The 24,800-nt window shown below is 42.2% G+C and overlaps 1 protein-coding gene across 6 annotated transcripts in view; it reads right to left on the bottom strand.

Moving 5' to 3' along the window:
* The window catches only part of COBL (cordon-bleu WH2 repeat protein), a 233,717-nt gene that overhangs the window by 111,346 nt on the left and 97,571 nt on the right, over window positions 1-24,800 (bottom strand). For 4 of the 6 annotated variants that reach the window (XM_073332702.1, XM_073332705.1, XM_073332703.1 and 1 more), the window contains one exon: window positions 19,077-19,160. The exons of 1 other annotated variant lie outside the window; for it this stretch is intronic. In XM_073332702.1, coding sequence (XP_073188803.1) covers window positions 19,077-19,160 — 84 coding nt within the window. Of the gene's footprint in view, window positions 1-19,076; window positions 19,181-24,800 lie in introns of all 6 variants that reach the window. One more of the 6 variants, XM_073332707.1, reaches the window with a different exon arrangement.

Raw genomic sequence — 24,800 nt, 5'->3', positions numbered from 1 at the left:
GTTAATTTCAGGGTATGACAATCTCACAAGAGCAAAGAAATTCAGAGCAAAGACTTCCACTCTGTCCTTATGTCATCCCATTTGGCAGACAAAATAAACCAATATCCTGAAACTCGAAGGTAAAGACTATCTGAGCTGCAATAACTGAGCACATCAGGGTGAGTTAAGGGTAAAGAAGCATATTTCCCTCCAAATGTTCTTCCTCTGTTAGGATTAAACCTGATCCTCATTGTTATTTTAAAACAGCTTTCAATATTGATTTTTGTTTAAACAGGGATATCACTCATTGTTTATTATTTGTATTCTGGTAGCATCTAGAGGCCTCGATCAGGGATCGATTTCCCATTGTTCTAGCCATTGTACAAACAAAAGGGCAGCCCCTGCCCCAATATAGGACATTGCTGGGTGACAAAGTACAGCTTTTCTGTAGCTCCACCTACTTCAGTCCTCTCTCATCTCACACACACACACCATTGCACACTGATCTCTCTCTGCATTTACCAATATGCAGTATCTTACTGAAACCACAAAGGGCATTCCAGGTCTAAAAGTTATTATGGTCACTTTAGGACTGACAGTCCCAACCTGTCAATGCTCCACACTCATGAGTCTTTTGGGCCTTGATCCTCTGCTGCCTTGCACCGTGTGAGGTCAGTTACACATGTGTAAGGTAGGCATGCGATGCTTTCAAGTCACAGTTCTCCACTCCCTATCTCTGATGGTAGCATTTTGCACCCACTTTTTGCACTTGCAGTCAGAGTGCTGTGCCACATATATTTTCAGTATCAGTCCTGGGTTTCACTGACACAAACCATGGAAGTCCATGGATCCTTGTCTATATTTGGGAACCCACTAGTGCTAGCATCACTGCATCTGAAGCAGTGGCAGCACCAGTGGGAATTTTCTCCTGCAGTTCCCATGATAATAGAAGAAAAACTTATTCTTGCAGCAAATTATTTTCAATCAAAGCCACTCCTTGTTTTACCCTTGTACATAACTCATCTCCCTCTGCACGTCTCCACTTGTTTACTGTTCTTCCAATGGGAAAATATTTGCATGTGCTTTTTAAATTATGAGAATTAACCAACCTGAGCGGCACATCTGCGTCAATAGCACACCGACAAGAAATTAAGCCCTGAGGTTTTCAAACATGGTGGTAAGAAAGCCAAGAACTGCCAGGGGCTTCACTACACTGAACTGAACAGGAGGGAGCACTGGTGATTTTCTAGAAATTCCTGGAAGGTGATAAAAGGGCCTTAAAATCCAAAGCCCCTGAAGTTAATGGGAGCCTTTCCATTGACTTCAATGAGCTTTGTATCAGGCCTCCAATAGCCACAGTAAATTGACTGTGCCAACGGTTCCACTGTAAGCCACTGAATACTGCCAAACCAAATACAAAACCCTAAAAGCCCTATAACTGGAAAACAAAAAGCTCTGATTCTTTCAGTATACATAATCACTTCAGGTTTTGCTATTTAATTCCTACCAAGGAAACACCTGGAGATAGTGAAACCTCTTAAAAATGGTCAGGCACATTGGGCTTGTTACGCCACAGAGCTGTGTTGGGGGTAGTTTGGAACCACGCCAATGGGGGAGCTCCAGTGTCTACAGGAAGAGTGGGTGTGTTATGCTGGTCAATTCTCTGTCCACAGCCAGCTCTGCACAGAGAGAAGTGTGTGTGTAACCATTCCTTTTGCAATGGCCTGCCCCAGAGGTGGGTGCAGGAGGGATAAGTCTCTGACTGGACGACTAGATTTTGGGGTGGCAGGGAGAAAAGGAGACATTTCTGAGCCCTTCCCCTCTTATGTACCCCTGCGAAGACCCAATTATGTGAAGTATGAGCAAGGGTGGGAGAGTGTGTGTGTGTTGTGCTGATTTTACAGGTGGTGAATGAGAGGGGTGTGTTGTGGTGTGAGGGGCTGTCTGTCTTTGCGGTTCTTGTGCTTGCTGTTTGTGTTGTACTGGCAGATTAGTGGTGAGTTGTGTCACTGGTGTTGTGCTATAAGATTTTGTGTGTATTTGTGTAGGTGGTGGATAAAGGATGTGTGCTGCAGTTAAAGCCTAAGTGTGTTTGGGGTACTTAGTGTCAAATGGATGTGGTGGTTGGACCAAGCAATCCACCATCTGTGCAGTCAACATACAACCAACAAAACTGTTTCATGCAAAGTAGATGTATAGTAAGGGTGATGGTTGGTTGAGTTACCTCTGATATCACAATGGTGCAGGACTCTTGGTATGGCAGAGATACCTGCCTTCCTGTAGCTGTACACCGCACAGGTGTATTTTGTCAAGTCAAATGGCTGAGAACATAAATATTGGATGGTAACAGACAGTGAATACCAGTGATGATTGAACCCGATATTCTAAAACAAAATGAGCTCTCAACCACTCTTGCAGATGTTTCCATCACTTCACACTGACTCAGCTGACATTCTAGGCTTCAGAGTGACACACAGGTGACAATCCTGGAATGTCATTATGTCAGTAACACTTTTATTGCTATTTTCATTGTTGAATTCATGACAAAGGTTAAACCTCTTCCTTTAACAAGAGAATGGGCATATTCCTCTTTCCCTTTTTTATATGTGATCAACTGCCTTCATTTTAATTTAACTTTGTTCAAGGAGGCCCAATTTGAGACTCTCACTGTATCTTCATAACTGGTGAGGAAACATCTATGGTATATAAAAAAGTGGGCTCAGTTGTGAGCCTACTTTTACACCCGCCCAGAGGAGTGAGGAAGCATAAAGCACCCCATCATTCCCCTGAATGAGGGCATGCTACTCTCCCTCTCATGCAGAACCTTGCAGCCAACATGGAAAGGGAGTCAGGAACCAAATTATTACTTTGTCTCACAATTTGGTCCCTGATCTGCTCCTGGGGAAGAGCAGCAATGTGCAGTCCTTTACTCAGGACTTCTAGTGACTCCACGATCTAGAACCGTATGATATAAGCTACAGTATGATTATGTATGGGGGAAAAAATAAGGCTTCCCTATGGCTGACTGCATAATATGAGGTAGAAAATCCTTTCCAGAGGAGGGAAGTGTGAAATTTTACTCACTGGAATGGCAGTGAGGCAACAATCCCCATATAAGCTAGAGAGAGATCTAGAAGTAGGTTAGGCAGGTACATCTACAAAAAAGGCAGAATTTGGCCACAGGGACACATTTTTTGTAAATGGATCAAGTGAGTCTGAATATTAACACATGCAAATATCTTGAGCTGGATTTGACAGCTTGTACACTGATTTGCAGCTCAATGCTATTTGTAAAATGTGATCAAATTGCGAGGAAAAACGTGACCAGATACACATATGCATAATCTGGTTCTGCAATTGTTAGAATAAAGCGGAGGATTATTTTAAACACTGATCAAACCTGAAAACACTGAAAACTGGTGTAATCAAAACCTTTGAATCTTAACCAGTGTGGTGCTCCAGTATGTTGCTATCTGTTCATTTAATATTCAACCTGACAAAATTAGAAATTGAACATGTCAAAACCATTAACAATCATAAATACAATTTTTAAGAAGTACTGGGTTTTGTCATTAGTCTAATCTGGTTGCCCATAATGACTTTTACTATTTTTTTTCCATTTTGGGACTTCTGAAAGGAGAGGTAATTTTAATTGAATACTAATTTAAAAGCCAAGTTAATTACTTGTGCTGGCTTGTGTAATCGTCAGTAATTTTAGGTTCAGTTAATATAGCCTTTCTGACCTATACGCCTTGTACCAGAACAAGGTACTTACCTTGCATTAGTTAAATTTAGATGGCACCACTATCCACCATTATTCCCCACCCACTACTGTCTTGCTAATCTCCCATGCCAGCTGCTCAAATGTTTACATTTGAAGGGTTTTCTCTGTTTGTACAGAAACAGTCTCTGCACAGTATCTCTCATCTGTACATTTACCAGACTGAAGGCAAGAAAAGCTTGCTGCTTGATTAATAGTTTGAAATGTTTCTTGCTTTCCCCCCCCCCCCCCCTTCCCCTTGTGCCAAATACATTGCCATTAGATTTTTACAAGGCAAGCCCTCTGTTTAGGGTGACCAGATGTCCCGGTTTTATAGGGCGAGTCCCGATTTTTGGGTCTTTTTCTTATATAAGCTCCTATTACCCCCCCACCCCGTCTCAATTTTTCACACTTGCTGTCTGGTCACCCTACCTCTGTTGCAATCTGTGGCCCTGATTCTGATTTAATTAATTCAATTATAAATGAGAAGTGACTCCACTGACTTCAGTGTAGTTACACCAAGTTCACACTAGTATAAGGGAAATCAAAATCAAACCCTGTATCTGAAAGTATGTGGTGCTGCACAAAAACTAAGGAACAATTGTTATAATTGGAGAAAAATCTTTACATTTTACATTGTTTTAAAAACATCTTGCACAAAACTCTCCACACAAAATTTTACAGGGTGTAAGACAGGGAGAGCTGGCAAGTGGGTAGAGCAGGAGACTGGGAGTCAGGTACCTGAGTTCTATTTCTGGCTCATTATGATACTGAGTCAGCAAGGCACTTAAGCGGCTGCTTAACTTTAAGAATATGATTCTAAGCTTTTTGGGGCAGGGACCGTCTTTCTGTTCTGTGTACAGCAACTAGCACAATAGGGTTCTGGCTCATGACTCGGGCTCCTAGGCACTAACACAATACATACATAAATAATAATAATATATGTCAATGGGCCTACTCAGATGCTTAAAATTAAGATGCTGTTTAAGTGCTTTCCAGGACCACTGCCTATGTTACTTGCCTTGACCACACCACTTTTCTTATCTCCCCTCCAGCTTCCCCATTTATAAAATGGGATTGATGCTTCCTTCCCTCACATGACTATTGTGCAATCTGATGTTTGTGAAGTGCTTTGAGATCCTTTGCTGAAAGGTTCTATACAAGTACGAATTATTGTTACAAATAATACTCACAAATTATTGTGAGAAAGCACATTTCAAAAACGGAAGTGAGCCTGGGTGGATCAGAATATGCTATCAAATGTGTATAGATTCACCTCCAGGCAGTGTAGTATTTCCTATTTCTCCTCCTTCCTTTCACAAAATGTTGTACAGGATGTCTTCATTTAAATTAAGAATGCTAGGAGTAGGAACAAAGTCCTGAATCATTTCGAAAGCCTTAGTCATTGACTCTGCTCTGTGAGGGCAAGGTCAGTGTTAGGTTTGCAGGTACAATAACAACAAAATCTAGTTTGGTGATGGTCAAGAAACTAAGAAAAAATTGTCAAATGGCTACTTAGGCTGTGAGCTACCTTATGCTAGAAAGTCCAGTCTCACACTGAGGTACATGGGAGGTATTCACATAATTCTCATTAACGTCACACTGCCCTTGATCCATGTGAACAGCTCCCATTGATGTCAAAGGGAGGACTGAAGACAGTATATGGCCCAGTCAGAATTACGTAACTCCCCTGTGCATCAAAGAGAGAACACAGCTCTAAAGCTCAATTGGACAAACATTTCTTCCTCCCGCAAAGTGAAATACATTGTGTCCTGTCAGCAAATCCTCTCTCCCCTGCCTTGTGTTTGCTGAAACACGTAATTTCACACATTACCAAGTAGCTCAGTGCTACCAATGAACAGTGTGAAATTTATGCCCAATTCATGAGATCATCTTATGTACAATATATAAGTTATTGCTCTCCAGTATTTGTAATGAAATCGAGTCTGGGCTATCCATGCAAGTGTTTGGAAAACAACCAAATGGTATTTTTGCTCTAGCTTCATTATGCTATAGCTCTTTGGATGAAAAAGAATTCATATAATCAGCAAAGGAAAAAACGGTATTTTATCTAAATTCTGTATACTCATAATTCTATCCAGGGGTGCTGGAACAACTTGTATAGCGGGGGTGCTGAGAGTCATTGAACCAAACTGTAAACCCTGTATATGATGGAAACCACTTCAAGACAGGGGGTGCGGCAGCACACCCAGCACTTGTAGTTCCAGCACCTATGGTTATTTTACACTAATATAATAAACATGTGGCTATGACTCAGAGTCTTCTGCTCCAAAGATACAGGCCCTTACTACTTGAAGAAAAGGAGACTCTCCATTACATGTTAGCAATACATGGCCTACGACACACAATTAAACAGTTCTCACTACATCCAGTAAAGGGCAGGAGCACACATACACACAAGTTTGTTCATTACCAGTAGTAACATTTGGGAACTTTAAGCCTTAGAAGGAAAATATAAGATAGACAAACATAGACTGTATCTTACATACACAGAAATACAAGAAATCTTTTTTAATGAAACTATATATTAAATAGTAGAAAATCAATCACAAACCCTAACCCTAAAGTACACTTGTCTTTAAATGTGTTATTTCCAACACTACTATACTTTGGCCAATTGCACTGAGCACTGTATGCTGAATTAATTATAAGCAAATGTGAATTACAAGCCTCTTTGCCAGGAACCCCTTAATGGCATATGTCATATACCACAGAAGCAGCATTTGAATAGATTGAGATGGCACCAGAAACTATCAAATGGAATTAATCACTTTGTCTTTCTGTTTTTTTTTGTTTTTTTTTTTTATAAAATATAGAATAGCCAGACACACACAAATTCAGCCAAAAAGCATGGGTCTGATTTGCTCCTGCTTTACTTCAGCTTTGCACTGACTCAACGTCACTGATTTCAGTGAAAAGCTGGAACAATAGTGAATCGGACACTTAGTCTTTTCCATTTCCCTTCCCTCCTTTCTCCTCTTCTTCACCTGAAAATACCACCGCAGGGTCTTTACTTTAAAATCACTTGAATTAAAAATCACTGCAGGAGCAGCTTTTGCTGAAATGCTTCTTGAACAGCAACAACTAAATGGAAAGATATTAAATCTCCTAGTGTCCAGAGGCAATCTGGCATTCCATCCATAAATTACAAGTCAGGGAACAATGAACAGGTGGACTCAGATTCTACTGTGTAGGAAACCAATGCACAGTGTTGCCAACTCTCATGATTTTATCCTGAGCATTGCAGTATTTGATGTTTTACTTAAAGAGCCAGCTCCTGGAGGCAAATTACTATAAGGGAATCTCACCTGTCATTTAAAAAAAAAAAAAGCTTCAAGCAGCCATGATTGCAGAGAAAACCTTGAAAATGTGACCTGAATGTACCGTAATGCTCAAAAATCAGAAGGTAAAGGAAAAAGAACCCCTACATTATTGTTTTTAAATCTCATGGTTTTTTAGCTATTCTTCTGATTTCGGGGGCAGGCCAGACAAATTATTTTTGAAGGTTGGAATTGGCAACACTGCATTAAAGACAGGGCTGATAGTACCATTTGCTATTAAGTTTGCTGTACATTTCCCAAAATAAGACCCTGTTTTCAGTCACTTATAAACTGTGTGAAGCTAATTGTTGGGGTTGAAGTTTGCCATGGCTTTCCATCAGGCTGAATTATTTAGGAAAATTTCAGCCAAAACAATTCAGCTGATTCTGCAAATGGGGCCACGGAAAAATATGTTGTTTTGCCCATGTTAAAAGAATTCTGGCAACCTAGTCTAAGAAAAGCTGTAGCACCTCCATGTTTTGGAGCAAGGACTTAAAATGGGAGAGTGGTGGCCTTTTGCGGCGATGTGCCTTTTGCTGTCCCTATGAAAATCCATCTAAATTTGGCCAAATTACAAACCTTTGAAAAACCACAGTTTGCATGTGCTCAGCAGAGATGTTTAGATTTCAGCAGCTACGTTCCCAGATGATTCCATGTGTACGGGGCGTGCTCCAGTCTGGAGCTGGGCAGCACCTTCCCTGTAACTGGAGCTGTTGTGGGGTGTCTGGGCACCTGAAATGACAGAAGGGAGATTGCCTCTCCCGTACTCTCAAGGGCCCTCTTGCTGGGCCCAGGCAGCCTGAAGGAGAAAGCTGCACGGTTCAGCTGTAGAGGGCACAACAGCAGGACTTGCAGGGGGCTGGGACACAGAACTGAGTGTGCACGGGGGAAAAGACTGGGAGATGATGGCCCAATTGGCTATCTGCTCTGAGTACGATCCCATCTGAAATCTTAGGTAGGTAATTGGGCAGCTAGCCCATTCTGCTGCTCACACCACCACGGCCACATTTCTATTTTTGACACACTACCTCAATCCGAGCTAGAGCTGATATGTCTAACCAAGCTGGAAATTATACCTCCAGCTCCAGTGCAAACATACTGTTAGTCCTGGAAAGCCCAGAAATTAGGGTACATATGCTTGAGCTCCACCTACTGGCACCTTATCCGTTAAATAACTAACTATTTACATATATACAGACACTCATAACATTAGGTAAATGGGGACAACTCCCATCTCCTGCAGCTTTTGGTGAAAATTTTTCTGGCTCTTCTGCTGCTGGTTAGACAAACTCTGTTAAAGAAAAATTGTGTGTGGGGGGAGGGGAATGTCCTATAAGTAAGACTGATGCAAAAAAAAGTAAACAAAATGTTTAAACACTGATGGGGGCATCAGGAAGTAACAGTCAAAGTAGAAAGAGAATTTAAAGAGAATGGGAGGTTCAGAAATTGAAAAAAAAATTATTTACAACATGATCACCATTATTACTGCAAGAGCTTTGCTATTGGCTGAAACAATCACATGTCCTAGTGAACAACAACAGAATCCTTAGCAAGGGTTACGGAAGTTGCAGCGTATTAAGAGCAAAAAATATTTTTAAAAGGTTGGCAGATGTTCTGGAATTTGTTGTTTACAGGAAAAACTTCCATCCCTTGAGTTTTAAAAGGTGACCACTAATGGTTACCAATGTCCACAAACTGTGGCATTAGCTATTAAATACCAGTATTGGTTACTTTTTCAAACACCAGTGCAATAGTTTTCCCACTACAAATCAACCCTACTTCATATCTTAGAGCTGTACTGTAATGTATGAATACTGATATAACCATATACAAATACACAACAACAGACTGGCACATATAAAACATTGTAATGCACATCAGTAATATTATATGTTTGATTTTCAGATTGGACTTAACCTGACCTCACTTTTTGTACCTGTGAGTTCATATTAGCGGATGTCGTTTGTCATTTGAGACACAGAACTATCAGACTGTGCATCATAACAAGGTTAGTCGGCTCAGATTATTCACAATGGCTAACTTCAGGCATACAAAGGAAGGCCAGATTTTAAAAAGCTTGCTCTATATGTGCTGAAGGAAATCTCTGAACATTATTTCTCTGAAATCATCTTCCTAAACCACAGGTGTGTGGTTGTGCGATAAGATTTTGTGCTGAAGCTTCAAAACCTCTGACAAAATGCCTGGTTCCACTTTTATTAAGTATTTTTTTCCAAACTGATTTATAACATAAACAAATTGCACATTAGAGATATATGTGATTCAGCACTTGGGATACGTTTCTTCCTTGTGATTTATGTAACTATTAGGACCCTCCAAAATAAACATAACTAATTTTAGCTCTTGCTGGTAGGAGTATCAGGTTTCATTTAGATTAGCTGTTCTTTGGAGGATAGTGACACCATGTGGCGAAAATTACTCTATACTCCCATTTCGTCAGGCTGGTCTAAATTCCAATTGAAAGACAATAATCCTTCTGAATAGAGAAGTGGCTCTCAACCTTTCCAGACTACTGTACCCCTTTCAGGAGTCTGATTTGTCTTGTGTACCTCCAAGCTTCACCTCACTTAAAAACCACTTGCCCACAAAATCAGACATAAAAATACAGAAGTGTCACAGCATACCATTACTGAAAAATTGCTTACTTTCTCATTTTTACCATATAATTATAACATGAATCAACTGGAATATAAATAAGGTACTTACATTTCAGTGTATAGAATACAGAGCAGTATAAACAAGTCATTTTAGTTTGTATGGACTTCACTAGTGCTTTTTATGTAGCCTGTTGTAAAACTAGGCAAATATCTTAGATGAAATGGTCTGTGTGTATAAAACATCCTCACTGCATTTTCCACTTTATGCATCCAATGAAGTGAGCTGTAGCTCACGAAAGCTTATGCTCAAATAAATTGGTTAGTCTTTAAGGTGCCACAAGTACTCCTTTTCTTTTTGCGAATACAGACTGACATGGCTGCTACTCTGAAACCTATCTTAGATGAGTTGATGTACTCCCTGGAAGATCTCTGTGTACCCCCAGGAGTACACAGACCCCTGGTTGAGAACCACTGGAATAGAAAGAGAAGCATAGCAAACTGTTCCAAATGTATTGTGACTTTTGACTACCGTGTTTGTCTGTATGTAAATACGTGTGTGCACGCGCGTGTGTGTGTGTATACTTTTCAGTAATTTTTGTTCACTTTACAAAACATCATATTAGGCCCATGCATGTCTATTTTTAGTCCTGCACAGAGCTGACAGTTCCAGCTCACAAAGAGGAAATTAAGGAAGATATTTCTGTTTCATTTAGAATATTTACTTTATTCCTATAGAATCTTTTACTTTTATAATGAAGCCTTATGTGTTTGATGGGTGCTGTAGACCATTAAGCAGAATTCTCTTCTCTTACTTTGTATACATTCAGTATCTCTGTGAGATTACACTTTCCTCCTCCTTTATCTCCCCTTATTTTTACTAATGCCAGCAATACATGTCCTTTCTTGTTTATTTTGTCTGTGATTCCCCCCATTGGTTTAAAAGATAATTTTCCCTTATCCTGTCAATGACTAACTACTTGGTGGTGGTATTAACGGCTCCAAACAAATTTGTATAAACATGGCACTGAATACTGTTTGACTGCTAAAATGAATATACAATCTTTGCTTGAATAAATTCCCACTACCTCTCATTTTGTAGAGTTGCCTTCCATTTCTCCATATTGCCTGGCTCTCATACCCTAGAATTATCATTTATTCTACAGATCAGGATAGTAAAGAGACTGGAGACCACTGACGTGGAGAGAGGATGGATGGTCCACGACTTGTGAGAGCTGTGTTCAATTTCCTGCTCTACCTGAGACTTCCTGTTTGACCACAGCCAACTCACTCACTCTCTCGGTGCTTCAGTTCCCCTCTGTAAAATAATTACACTTCCCTACTTCACAGGAGTATTCTGAGGATCAGCACATTAAAGAGTGTGAGGTGCTCAGACACTATAGTAATGGGGACCATATGAGTGTTGCAGATAGAGTTCTGCTGTTCAAAGGGCATTGACCAGGAGCTTCCAAACCCTCTTTTCCACTCACTCACCCCTCAAAGGCATGATATTGCCATGACCTTTTCTTTGGCAGCCAATGCTGTACAAAGCTCCCTCATGGGCACACCATTGCTTTTCCTCGTGCCACCCAGAAGGAAATCTCTGAAGAGTCATGGAAGATATTCCCTCCTTGCAAATCCAGAGCATATACCAGCTTGCCTTTGCTCTGGCACCTGCTCACCCTCGTGGCTCAGCACCAAATTTGAAACCCATGCCCTGAGACAATGCAAAATGCCTTGAGGCCGACACAAAATTGCAAATAACTCTGAAGGGAGTCTTAAAGGGAATTATAGTAGAGAAAACATCTAACAGAGGACATTTTGAGAAAATTAATATCTTCCATTTATATAACACTTCTCAGCCTATAGGATCCCAAACATCTTTCTAATTTAGGGCCGACTCTGATGTCCTTACTCATCTCAACTAGAGCTTTAGTTCAATGGGAGCATTCGTGTAGTAAGTTGTTATTCAATATGATAAGGGTTTCAGAGCTATAATCATTTCACAGACTACTGAAATGCATCCACTTCTGTGGTGTGGAAGAGCAGCTGTTCAACAAGGCATCACTACATGGTAAATTGGGACATAAAATAAAAGAGCAATTAAAAATGCAGAAATTTAGGTAGGTAGGTAAATAGGTAGATTGTAATTGGCTGAGCTGGAATTTGACTAGGACACCAGAATTCATACTCTTATTCTTAAACAAAAAGAGCGTAATGGAATCTTTAATGCAAGTGATCATGAGCTTGGTTTTATGTTACAACTGAATCATAGAATATCAGGGGTGGAAGGGACCTCAGGAGGTCATCTAGTCCAACCCCCTGCTCAAAGCAGGACCAATCCCTAACTAAATCATCCCAGCCAGGGCTTTGTCTAGCCTGACCTTAAAAACCTCTAAGGAAGGAGATTCCACCACCTCCCTAGATAACCCACTCCAGTGCTTTACCACCCTCCCACAGAAAAAGTTTTTCCTAATATGCAACCTAAACCTTTCCCACTGCAACGTGAGACCATTACTCCTTGTTCTGTCATCTGGTACCACTGAGAACAGTCTAGATCCATCCTCTTTGGAACCCCCTTTCAGGTAGTTGAAAGCAACTATCAAATCCCCCCTCATTCTTCTCTTCTGCAGACTAAACAATCCCAGTTCCCTCAGCCGCTCCTCCTAAGTCATGTGATCCAGCCCCCTTATCATTTTTGTTGCCCTCCGTTGGGCTTTTTCCAGTTTTTCCACATCCTTCTTGTAGTGTGGGACTCAAAATGGGACACAGTACTCCAGATGAGGCCTCACCAATGTCGAATAGAGGGGAATGATCACGTCCCTTGAACTGCTGGCAATGCTTCTAATTATACAGCCCAAAATGCCGTTAGCCTTCTTGGCAACAAGGGCACACTGCTGACTCATATCCAGCTTCTCATCCACTGTAACCCCTAGGTCCTTTTCTACAGAACTGCTACCTAGCCACTCAGTCCCTAGTTTGTGGCAGTGCATGGGATTCTTCCATCCTAAGTGCAGGACTCTGCACTTGTCCTTGTTGAACCTCATCAGATTTCTTTTGGCCCAATCCTCTAATTTGTCTAGGGCCCTCTATAGCCTATCCCTATCCTCCAGCATATCTACCACTCCTCCCAGTTTAGTGTCATCTGCAAACTTGCTGAGGGTGCAATCCACACCATCCTCCAGATCATTAATGAAGGTATTGAACAAAACAGGCCCCAGGACTGACCCTTGGGGCACTCCGCTTGATACTGGCTGCCAACTAGACATGGAGCCATTGATCACTACCCATTGAGCCTGACAATCTAGCCAGCTTTCTATCCACCTTATAGTCCATTCATCCAGCTCATACATCTTTAACTTGCTGGCAAGAATACTGTGGGAGACCGTATCAAAAGCTTTGCTAAAGTCAAGGAATAACATGTCCACTGCTTTCCCCTCATCCACAGAGACAGTTATCTCATCATAGAAGGCAATTAGGTTAGTCAGGCATGACTTGCCCTTTCTGAATCCATGCTAACTGTTCCTGATCACTTTCGTCTCCTCGAAGTGCTTCAAAATGGATTCCTTGAAGACCTGCTCCATGATTTTTTCCAGGGACTGAAGTGAGGCTGATTGGCCTGTAGTTCCCCGGATCCTCCTCCTCCCTGTTTTTGATGATGGTTACTCAGTGCCACGGTGGGGTGGACACTGACTCACAGGGAAAAGTGTCAAGTATGGAGTCATTAACTCCACTTTCTTAAGCACCTAGCAGTTCCTCTGCCATGTACGGATCTGGAGTGGCCCTTCTTACATCTGCAGGTCACAAATAATACCAACTATGCTCAACTATTATTCTTTACAAATAGTAATTAAAATAATTACTATAAAATAAAAGGTAAGCTATACTTAAGAGGACTTTCGCAATGTTTAAAAACCAAATCTTACTTTTTCCTAAACGTGTGTATTATCACAGCCTTTTAATCCTGCCATCCTGTTTCCTTCATAAATCATTCATTTGAAAGGAGAGTAATTTAAAAAAAATAAAGAAACCAGAGTTTGTGGTCATATATACTTAGCAAAGCTATATATGTCTACTCTCAACTATCCCAAGACGAGATTTAGTTTTCTATCAGATGTCTGGTGTTACATTCTATGCAACGATTGAGTTAGAAATAAATGTATTATTGGAATCTAGAGTTTAAAAGCTACGATAAAACAATATTAATCATAATCAAAACTAACACATATTAATCAAGTCCCGTTCCCACCAAGTATGTATACTTGAAAAATTATGAGTGACTAACAAGAACACGTTTCAGAGTAGCAGCCGTGTTAGTCTGTATTCGCAAAAAGAAAAGGAGGACTTGTGGCACCTTAGAGACTAACCAATTTATTTGAGCATAAGCTTTCGTGAGCTACAGCTCACTTCATCGGATGCATAAAGTGGAAAATGCAGTGAGGATGTTTTATACACACAGACCATGAAAAAATGGGTGTTTATCACTTCAAAAGGTTTTCTCTTCCCCCACCCCACTCTCCTGCTGGTAATAGCTTATCTAAAGTGATCACTCTCCTTACAATGTGTATGATAATCAAGGTGGACCATTTCCAGCACAAATCCAGGGTTTAACAAGAATGGCTGAGGACTTCTACATAGAGTACTTCCGCCGACGTGCACGGGCTGAAATTGTGGAAAAGCAGCATCACTTGCACCACAACCTCAGCCGTGCAGAACACAATGCCATCCACAGCCTCAGAAACAACTCTGACATCATAATCAAAAAGGCTGACAAAGGAGGTGCTGTTGTCATCATGAATAGGTCGGAATATGAACAAGAGGCTGCTCGGCAGCTGTCCGATACCACTTTCTACAAGCCATTACTCTCTGATCCCACTGAGGGTTACCAAAAGAAACTACACCATTTGCTCAAGAAACTCCCTGAAAAAGCACAAGAACAAATCCACACAGACACACCCCTGGAACCCCGACCTGGGATATTCTATCTACTACCCAAGATCCATAAACCTGGAAATCCTGGGCGCCCCAGCATCTCAGGCATTGGCACCCTGACAGCAGGACTGTCTGGCTATGTAGACTCCCTCCTCAGGCCCTACGCTACCAGCACTCCCAGATATCTTCGAGACACCACTGACTTCCTAAGGAAACTACAATCCATCGGTGATCTTCCTGAAAACACCATCCTGGCCACTATGGATGTAGAAGCCCTCTACACCAACATTCCACACAAAGATGGACTACAAGCCGTTAGGAACAGTATACGCGATAATGTCATGGCAAACCTGGTGGCTGAACTTTGTGACTTTGTCCTCACCCATAACTATTTCACATTTGGGGACAATGTATACCTTCAAATCAGCAGCACTGCTATGGGTACCCGCATGGCCCCACAGTATGCCAACATTTTTATGGCTGACTTAGAACAATGCTTCCTCAGCTCTCGTCCCCTAATGCCCCTACTCTACTTGCGCTACACTGATGACATCATCATCATCTGGACCGATGGAAAAGAAGCCCTTGAGGAACTCCACCATGATTTCAACAATTTCCATCCCACCATCAACCTCAGCCTGGACCAGTCCACACAAGAGATCCACTTCCTGGACATTACAGTGCTAATAAGCGATGGCCACATAAACACCACCCTATCCCGGAAACCTACTGACCGCTATTCCTACCTACATGCCTCTAGCTTTCACCCAGACCACACCACACGATCCATTGTCTACAGCCAAGCTCTACGATACAACCGCATTTGCTCCAACCCCTCAGACAAACACTTACAAGATCTCTATCAAGCATTCTTACAACTACAATACCCACCTGCTGAAGTGCAGAAACAGACTGACAGATCCAGAAGAGTACCCAAAAATCACCTACTACAGGACAGACCTAACAAAGAAAATAACAGAACGCCACTAGCCGTCACCTTCAGCCCCCAACTAAAACCTCTCCAACGCATTATCAAGGATCTACAACCTATCCTGAAGGATGACCCAACACTCTCACAAATCTTGGGAGACAGGCCAGTCCTTGCCTACAGACAGCCCCCCAACCTGAAGCAAATACTCACCAGCAACTACATACCACACAACAGAACCACTAACCCAGGAACCTATCCTTGCAACAAAGCCCGTTGCCAACTGTGCCCACATGTCTATTCAGGGGACACCATCACAGGGCCTAATTACATCAGCCACACTATCGGAGGCTTGTTTACCTGCACATCTACCAATGTGATATATGCCATCATGTGCCAGCAATGCCCCTCTGCCATGTACATTGGTCAAACTGGAAAGTCTCTACGTAAAAGAATAAATGGACACAAATCAGATGTCAAGAATTGTAACATTCATAAACCAGTCGGAGAACATTTCAATCTCTCTGGTCACGCGATTACAGACATGAAAGTTGCGATATTACAACAGAAAAACTTCAAAACCAGACTCCAGCGAGAGATTGCTGAATTGGAATTCATTTGCAAATTGGATATAATTAACTTAGGCTTGAATAGAGACTGGGAGTGGCTAAGTCATTATGCAAGGTAACCTATTTCCACTTGTTTTTTCCTACTCCCCCCCTCACGCACTGTTCCTCAGACGTTCTTGTTAAACCCTGGATTTGTGCTGGAAATGGCCCACCTTGATTATCATACACAATGTAAGGAGAGTGATCACTTTAGATAAGCTATTACCAGCAGGAGAGTGGGGTGGGGGGAGAGAAAACCTTTTGAAGTGATAAACACCCATTTTTTCCATGGTCTGTGTGTATAAAACATCCTCACTGCATTTTCCACTTTATGCATCCGATGAAGTGAGCTGTAGCTCACGAAAGCTCATGCTCAAATAAATTGGTTAGTCTCTAAGGTGCTACAAGTACTCCTTTTCTTTTAACAAGAACACAAAATAGAAAATAATATAAACAAAAATGCAATGTGATCCAATACACATCAGCTCTCGGGCCTAAACATGATGATAGCTAATTCTGTCTCCTTTACATAAAAAAAAATAAATAAATACCTGCAGTTTACTGATGTTGGATGTTCATAGATATTATTGCCAGAGGGACCATTTTGATCTCTAGTGTGACCTGCTTCATAACACAGGCTGTACAGTTTCATCAAGTAGTTCCTGTGTCAAGCCCTGGTTGAGCTACAGCATATCTTTTAGAAAAGCATCCAATTGCTATTTAAAGATATCAAATTATGGAGAATCCACCACAACCCCTAAATACCTTGTTCCAATGATTAATTATCTTTAGTATAAAACATTCGCACTCTATTTCTAGTGAAAATTTTTCTCACTTCAGCCTCCAGCAATCAGATTTTGTTATGACTTTATGCTAGATTAAAAATCCCCTTACTATTGGAAGTATTCTCTCCACGTAAGGACATGTAGATCATGGTAAAGTCATTTCATAACCTTCTCTTTGTCAAGTTAAGTAATTTGAGTTTAGGTTATAATGCCAGGTCTTCAGCAGGTAAAAAGATGTGTTCTTTACTTGTGTTACCTTTCAAGTGGTGACACCCTAAAGAAGACGAGACCGTTTGTAGCTTTCATCTGTGAACAATTTGAGTTAAAGGGTATAGCTCAATCTGCTAACTCTTGTTAAAACTACAAACTGCCTTGTCTCCACTAAGATTTTACCTTGTTTTAGTTATCACCTTTTTTATCTAGCGAAGGCACACTATAAAGGACATGTTTCCAGACCACAAGTTATTGCAGCTCTTTTCTGAAGGTTTTCCAACTGGTTTCAGATTCGTACCTTAGAATAGAGATGCAATACTGCTGAGCAGACTCCTTATGCTTCTCATTACATGAACTTTCTGAGAAACAACTCTCATACTTATATTTTAAGCATGTGCATAAATTTTATCAGGATAAGAATCATAGCAAGTAACATAGAAAGCTAGCTGCAAAAGCGTGAAGCAGTGAACAATACCCACGTTGTACTTGAAGATTAATTGCTCTTTGGAGGAAAAACAATAAAGGATCAATCACTTGATCTAAAAACGTTCCAGTTATTGAACATTGGCACATTACCTCTGATTTTAAGATTTGTTTGTGCGTGAAGTTATATTGTGATTTTAAAAGAAATAGTTAGTGGTTGGGGTAATTTTTAAAACTGTTCTTTTCTTCCAGTGTCATAAACTGTGATTTGATCAGTCACATTACCTACAAAAAGAAATGTAAGGATGTAGGCCAAGGGACAGCACAAAGTGTAAATGAAGGGACTATGGCTAGGTCTTTATTGCAAAAAAGTGTGTTTTATAGTCAGATAGTGGTCTCAATGTAAAATTCTTGAGTAGACAAGACACAAATAGGTGTTGTCCAGATGTAGCTCGTTGAAGTCAAGTCTATACCCTTACCAGTGGTGTACTTTGACTAGTTACATCCATAAAACCCATCTATTCCTTGCCTCCACGAGGACTTTACATACCCTTTTTGAAGTGAAGACATGGCCTATACCCCACCTATCCTGTAGCACCATCATTACCTTTTCTGTACCTGCCCCCTGTGATCGTGAAAACTCTCTCTGGACTTACTGAACTACAGTGTTCAAACCTAACATCCATCCACTCCTGCCACACGTGCTCCATCCATTCCTCCAGTCTTGGCCTCTTTTTCACGACTGTCCCCATTTCAGAATTGCTCTATCATTTCTTCTGCCTCAATTATCTGACATTTTCTTCCCACCCCTTCCTCTTAGACACTGAGCTGCATGGTTTCAGCCTCAACATAACCTCCCCAGACACTCCTTCCTGTCTCACTAAGGGGCTGTGTGAGCTCAGGCTCATGTTTCAGTGACCTGAGATGTCACCAATATGGTCTTCCAAAGATTTTGAAAAGTGCTCCAACAAAAAGGTAATTATTGTGATTAATAATTAGTTCATAGATTATAAGGTGAAGAAAGACAGCAGGGAGCATCGTGTCTGATATCTGGTATAATCAGTTAGTGTCTAGGTTCTCCAAAAATCTTGCCACAGTCATCCATCAGAAAGAGGACCTGATATTTCTAATGTTAAAAAGAAAAGCAAAAAATCATTTATGAAAGTATTTGGAGCCACACTGATGCACCAAAAAGGAGTGCACCAGGCCACGAATGAAACTTATTATTTGTACACAGTTCAGCATTAAAGTCCTTGGGTGAAATCCTGGCTACGCTGAAGTCAGAGCGAGTTTTATTTGAAGACACCATGTTGCATTTCAGGTGGTCAGAAAAGCCTGAACTGTGTGTTAAGACATCCAAGTATTGGGGCAACCACACGATCAAGCGCACTACTGCTACTGTTTTTAGTCAAGCAGCTGGAATAGTGTCTGCTGATCCGAACAGTCTAAGGAGGCAGAAGCTGTAAGAGCATCTAGAAGCCATGTTAGTACTTACATCTGAGCTCCTTTCACTAGCAGTTGCAGAATTAAAACCATCCTCATCCCCATAGTTACCATCCATTCTCAAACGATCTTTTGTCTGCAATACAAACAAGCAGCCTACACCAACATGGGAAAACAAACAAAACAAGGCATAATTGTGTCAAATCAAAGTGCCAAATCTGGGCAAGACCAGGACATTCAATTAGTACAGCTGCATTGGACTTTTTATTTTTTTAAGAAACATTGACTAGTTTGCAAGATCTCCCTAGTATAGCCAAGGCGAGAGAAACATATGAACAGAGAGACCTAGGAACAGCAGAAAAAACAAACAAATGCAGGAATTATACCGCACAAGGAAGGAAAAGATGAGCTAGTAGAAAATGGATACTGAAGAACAAGGATCACATTGCCACTGATTCTCCTGGGCGCACAGGGGTAGGGGAGCTTGCAAGGGACAAGCACAACATCTGTCTCTGTGAGTAAGTACCACTCATCTTTGCTGATTCCAATGAGCAGACTGGCCAAGAGAGGGATGGGGAGAAACTGAGCTGTGGCCCTACAACCCCTTCACAATAGCCTGCAGAGTAAAGCAATAAGCAGCCCTGTGGTCCCGGCTTCCTTGCGTAGGGCTTTGTGTAAAACTTACAATCTAGCCCTAAGTGTAAAGTGTGTGCAAATCAGAATGAATCTAAGTGCATGGGGAGCAGAAAATCAAGCAGCGAATCAAGTCTTGGATTGAAACCTTGAGAATGGAAGGTAAGAGAATTCTGATTTGAGAAAGAACACTGTAAAGGATAGAAATTGATTATCTTCAGTTTTCAGAGTAACTGTGTTATGTATTTGCAAAAAGAAAAGGAGTACTTGTGGCACCTTAGAGACTAACCAATTTGAGCATAAGCTTTCGTGAGCTACAGCTCACTTCATCGGATGCATACTGTGGAAAATACAGAAGACATTTTTATACACACAAACCACACAAATTTTATACACACAAATCTTCAGTGTTAGCGACAGGAAAGAACTGTTAACTGCATTTTTTAAATATATTTTTCATGCTTGATTTATAAAGTGTCTGGTTTCTCAGAGACTGTAGCCACTGACCCAGGTAATGAAGACAAGAATCAGGACCGGGATTCCTTTAAGCTCCTTTGAAAATCACAGCCAAGAATGGTGTTTTTCTTTTGTCCCTAGTTTATGAACATTAGAGAGAGAAAGTAGTTTGGAATCCTGCATAGGTCATGAGTAATCTCATCCCCATCCCCAGTGGGTGTCATAAAACCAGGATTGTAAATCACAGAAATGTTGCAAGTCAAACTTGAGGAGAACCAAGTGGAATACCAAAAGGTTTCAGCTCTCATAGTTGTAGAGAAAAGCTTAAAAATTTGACCCAAGTGCACCCTAAAGGCTCAGAAACACGGTGGCAAAGAAAATGAGTCCCCAAATTTATTATTTTTTAAATATCTCATGATTTTTAAGCCAGTCTCGTGATTTTGGAATGCTTGGGTTTGGCAATACTGCAGCTAGGCAAAAGTTAATAAAGTTAAAAAAATTCTAAAATTGGCTGCTGTGTATGCACAGTACAAACTTTCCAGTATAAGTTTGCACTTATTAAAAATGAGCTGTATATATGCAAGTTCTTTCATAAACGCACTCTTATCAGTGTATGTTATTAATGACTTACGCTCTGATGCTGCATCACCATCCTTACCCCCGTCACGATGGAATGGTCTGTTAATAAGAAGGCTACATGCTTATCTAGGGTGAGATTTTCAAAAGAGCCCATTAATATTGGATGCCTCCATTTTTGGTTGGCCAGTGTGGGACCTCTGATTCTGGTTTTTCAGAGGCTGAACAGTCACAGCTCCTATTAACGTAAGATGGAATTGTGGTAGCTGTCCACTACATGCAAGTGGATACATATAGGTGGACTGTTATGGCCAGAAGGAGTCTGCTGCACTTTTATGGGATGCTGCAGGAGCATAAGCGTTTGCCCAGGCACAAGTCAAGTCCTCTTCTAAAGCTGCTCCTAATCTATTAGTATATAGCAGGGGTGGTCAAACTTACTAGCCCTCCGAGTTGCATACAACAATCTTCAGAAGTTTAAGAGCCAGGAAACACCTGCAGAGAGCTGGGGCTCAGGGCTTCATCCCCACTCCTGTTGAAGCCCCAAGCCCCGGCAGGTGTGCCCCACAGGGCTGAAGCCCCAAGACCCCCCCTCCCCACTGAACAGAAGCCCCTACCCAACCACCCCACTGCAAGGCAGAAGAGGCCCTGAGCTCCACCCCCCCGAAGTCTAGTAGGTGGAGAAAGGAGGAGGGGGCAGGGGGCTTGGGAGCCACACTTTAATTGTAAAAGAGCCACATATGGCTCATGAGCCACAGTTTGGCCACCGCCGGTATACAGTACCCTGCATGCTACAGTGGATTAAGGCAGGATCCTGGAATCCATGCTTGCTCTGAGGGAGTCAATAAGAAAACAGGAGGCTATTGAGATGGAGGGGTCTTTCAAGAAAGAATTTATTATGTGGAAGGAAAATCAAAGAGTCCCTGAGGAGGTTGTGAGAAGACTCTCTGCTGGAGGGGATTTAACTAGACTCCAAATTCTTGGTGCATCCTTCCTCCTAAGGAACTGAAATCCCACTGACTTCAAAAGAAGCAGGACTGGGCCCTTCATTATAAAAAACAACTAGAAAAGAAAGCAAATAGTGGATTTGTGCCTTCCTCCCAACCCCCCTCCCCCACCCGCCTTTTTTTTTTTTTTTTTTTTACTTCTTTCTGTATAAAGAAAGATTGGGGGTTTGTTGCTTTTCCTCCCTTTGTTTTTTATGTTGCACTAATAGAAATTCTGATCTTGTCCACTCTGGTTTTCCTGGAGGCATGGAGAGATGTCTGCAGAACTAGCAGGTTCATGGACATCACAGATTCAAACGAAGAAAAGTCTAAAGGCTTGTCTATACTTAAAATGCCACAGTGCCACAGCTGAGCCGCACCACTGCAGCACTTCAGTATAGACACCTTCTACACTGACGGGAGGGGTTTTCCTTTCAGTATAGGTAATCCAACTCTCTGGGAGACAGTCTACATCTGTTTACACAAGGACTTAGGTCATTTTAACAACACCGCTCAGGAGTGTAGATTTTTCCACACTCTGACTGACATAGTTAAACCGACTTAAGGGTATGTCTACACTACGAAATAAGGTCGATTTTACAGAAGTCGATTTTTAGAAACCGATTTCATACAGTCGATTGCGTATGTCTACGCTAAGCGCATTAAGGTGGCGGAGTGCCTCCTCACTACCATGGCTAGCAGCGACTTACAGAGTGGTGCACTGTGGGTAGCTATCCCACAGTTCCCACAGTCTCCGCTGCCCATTGGAATTCTGGGTTAAGCTCCCAATGCCTGATGGGGCAAAAACATTATCGCGGGTGGTTTGGGTACATGTCATCAGGCCCCCCTCCCTCCTTCCATGAAAGCAACAGCAAACAATTGTTTCATGCCTTTTTTCCTGGGTTACCCATGCAGACGCCATACCACGGCAAGCATGGAGCCCACTCAGCTCACCGTCACCGTACATCTCCTGGGTGCTGCTGGCAGATGCGATACTGCATTGCTAGACAGCAGCAGCTCCTTGCCTTCGCGGCAGACTGTGCAGGAGGACTGATAGTTGTTGTACGTCTCCTGGGTGCTCCTTGCAGACCTCGGTGAGGTCGATCGGGGCACTTGGATAGACATGGCTATTCTCCTCTTAGAGCACCGAATGGAGCCAGAGACTCCAGGTCATTCTCTTCTTTAAGTTTCGTTTCATGGAGATTCAGTCCTGCCTGGAATATCATGCGAGCTGGAGGCTTCTGCTTCAGGCTGCTCTCCCAGCCAGCAGCACCACGCGGTCACACCTACCCCAGCCTACCCCTTGTTCCCATGGTTCATGAAGCCTGGACAGTAGTAAGGAGCAGTTCAACTATAGGCTGAGCAAGTGCAGACTGGTGGTAGAATGTGCCTTTGGATGTTTAAAAGCTCGCTGGCGCTGTTTGCTGACTAGGTCAGACCTCAGCGCAACCAACATTACCATTCAACATTCCCTGCATCCGATGAAGTGAGCTGTAGCTCACGAAAGCTCATGCTCAAATAAATTGGTTAGTCTCTAAGGTGCCACAAGTACTCCTTTTCTTTTTGCGAACATTCCCATTGTTACTGCTGCTTGCTGTATGCTCCATATCATCTGAGAGAGTAAGGGGGAGACGTTTATGGTGGGGTGGGAGGTTGACGCAAATCGCCTGGCATCCGATTTTGAGCAGCCAGATACTAGGGCGATTAGAAGAGCACAGCAAGGCGCGCTGCACATCAGAGAGGCTTTGAAAACCAGTTTCATGACTGGCCAGGCTTCAGTGTGACAGTTGTGCATGATTCTCCTTGATGCAAACCCACCCCCTTTGTTGATTTTAATTCCCTGTAAGCCAACCACCCTCCCCCCTTTGAAATGAAGTATCTATTGTTTTGAAACCATGCATTCTTTCTTTATTAATTAAAAAAAATGAGATAATGGACAAGGTAGCCCGGGTGGGGTGGGGTGGGGGAGGAGGGAAGGATAAGGCCACATTGCTTATTGTAGCCACACTAAAGATCAAACTGTTTGAATCACAGCCTTCTGTTGCTTGGGCCATCCTCTGGAGTGGAGTGGCTAGGTGCCCGGAGCCTCTCCACCCCCCCTGCCCCACGTTCTTGGGCATCTGGGTGAGGAGGCTATGGATCATGGGAAGGAGGGTAGGCGATTATACAGTGGATGCAGCAGGGGTCTGTGCTCTTGTTGGTTTTCCTGCAGCTCCAAAAGACACTTCATCATGTCAGTTTGATCCCTCATTAGCCTCAGCATCGCATCCTGCCTTCGCTCTTCGCGCTCACTTAATTCTTTCCTGGCCTCTGCCCACTGAATGCCTCCATGCATTAAGCTGTGCCCCATCAGTGCGGGAGGACTGAATGAACTCTGAAAACATGTGATCATGAGTGTTTTTTCGCCTTCTAATCTGCGATAACCTCAGGGACGGAGATGATAGGGGGAGCGTAGAAACATTCTACACTGTACGATTCTGAGGGGACTGCAGTCACCTGTGCTGCTGAGTTCGCCATGCTGACCAAACAGGAAATGAAATTCAAAAGTTCCCGTGGCTTTTCCTGTGTACCTGGCTAGTGCATCAGAGTTCAAAGTGCTCTCCAGAGCAGTCACAATGGAACACTCTAGGATAGCTCCTGGAGGCCAATACCGTCAATTTTGCGTCCACACTACCCCAAACTTGACCAGGCAAGCTCGATTTTAGCGCTACTCCCCTCGTGGGGGAGGAGTACAGAAGTCAATTTTAAGAGCCCTTTAGGTTGATGGAACGGGGTTGGTTGTCTGGACGCAGTCATTTTTAAATCGACCTAATGGGGCTAAATTCGACCTAACCCCATAGTGCAGACCAGGCCTAAGTTTCTAGTGAAGACCAGGCTTGAGTTACTGAGAGTGGAAGTGACTTATTTGAACCTGCTTGTCATTGTTAATGCCTATTGAGCTCAAAAGCCTAACATTTAGATGAGAATGTGTTTTGTTAAAAGTTCAACACACCCAACTACTTCAATTGAGGGCTGAAAGACCTTAACAAAACAGGATTTGAGAATTCTGATTTTTCTAAAGTAAAAAAGCCTAGCAGGTAGCAAAACTGCCTTTTAAAATTGAGGAACACATCTTTCAGGCTTCAGCA

This window comes from Lepidochelys kempii, chromosome 2, assembly GCF_965140265.1.
Source record: "Lepidochelys kempii isolate rLepKem1 chromosome 2, rLepKem1.hap2, whole genome shotgun sequence".
Lineage (NCBI taxonomy): Eukaryota > Metazoa > Chordata > Testudines > Cheloniidae > Lepidochelys > Lepidochelys kempii.
The sequence above is the reverse complement of the archived record's forward strand: the minus strand, read 5'-3'. Positions and strand labels throughout refer to the sequence as shown.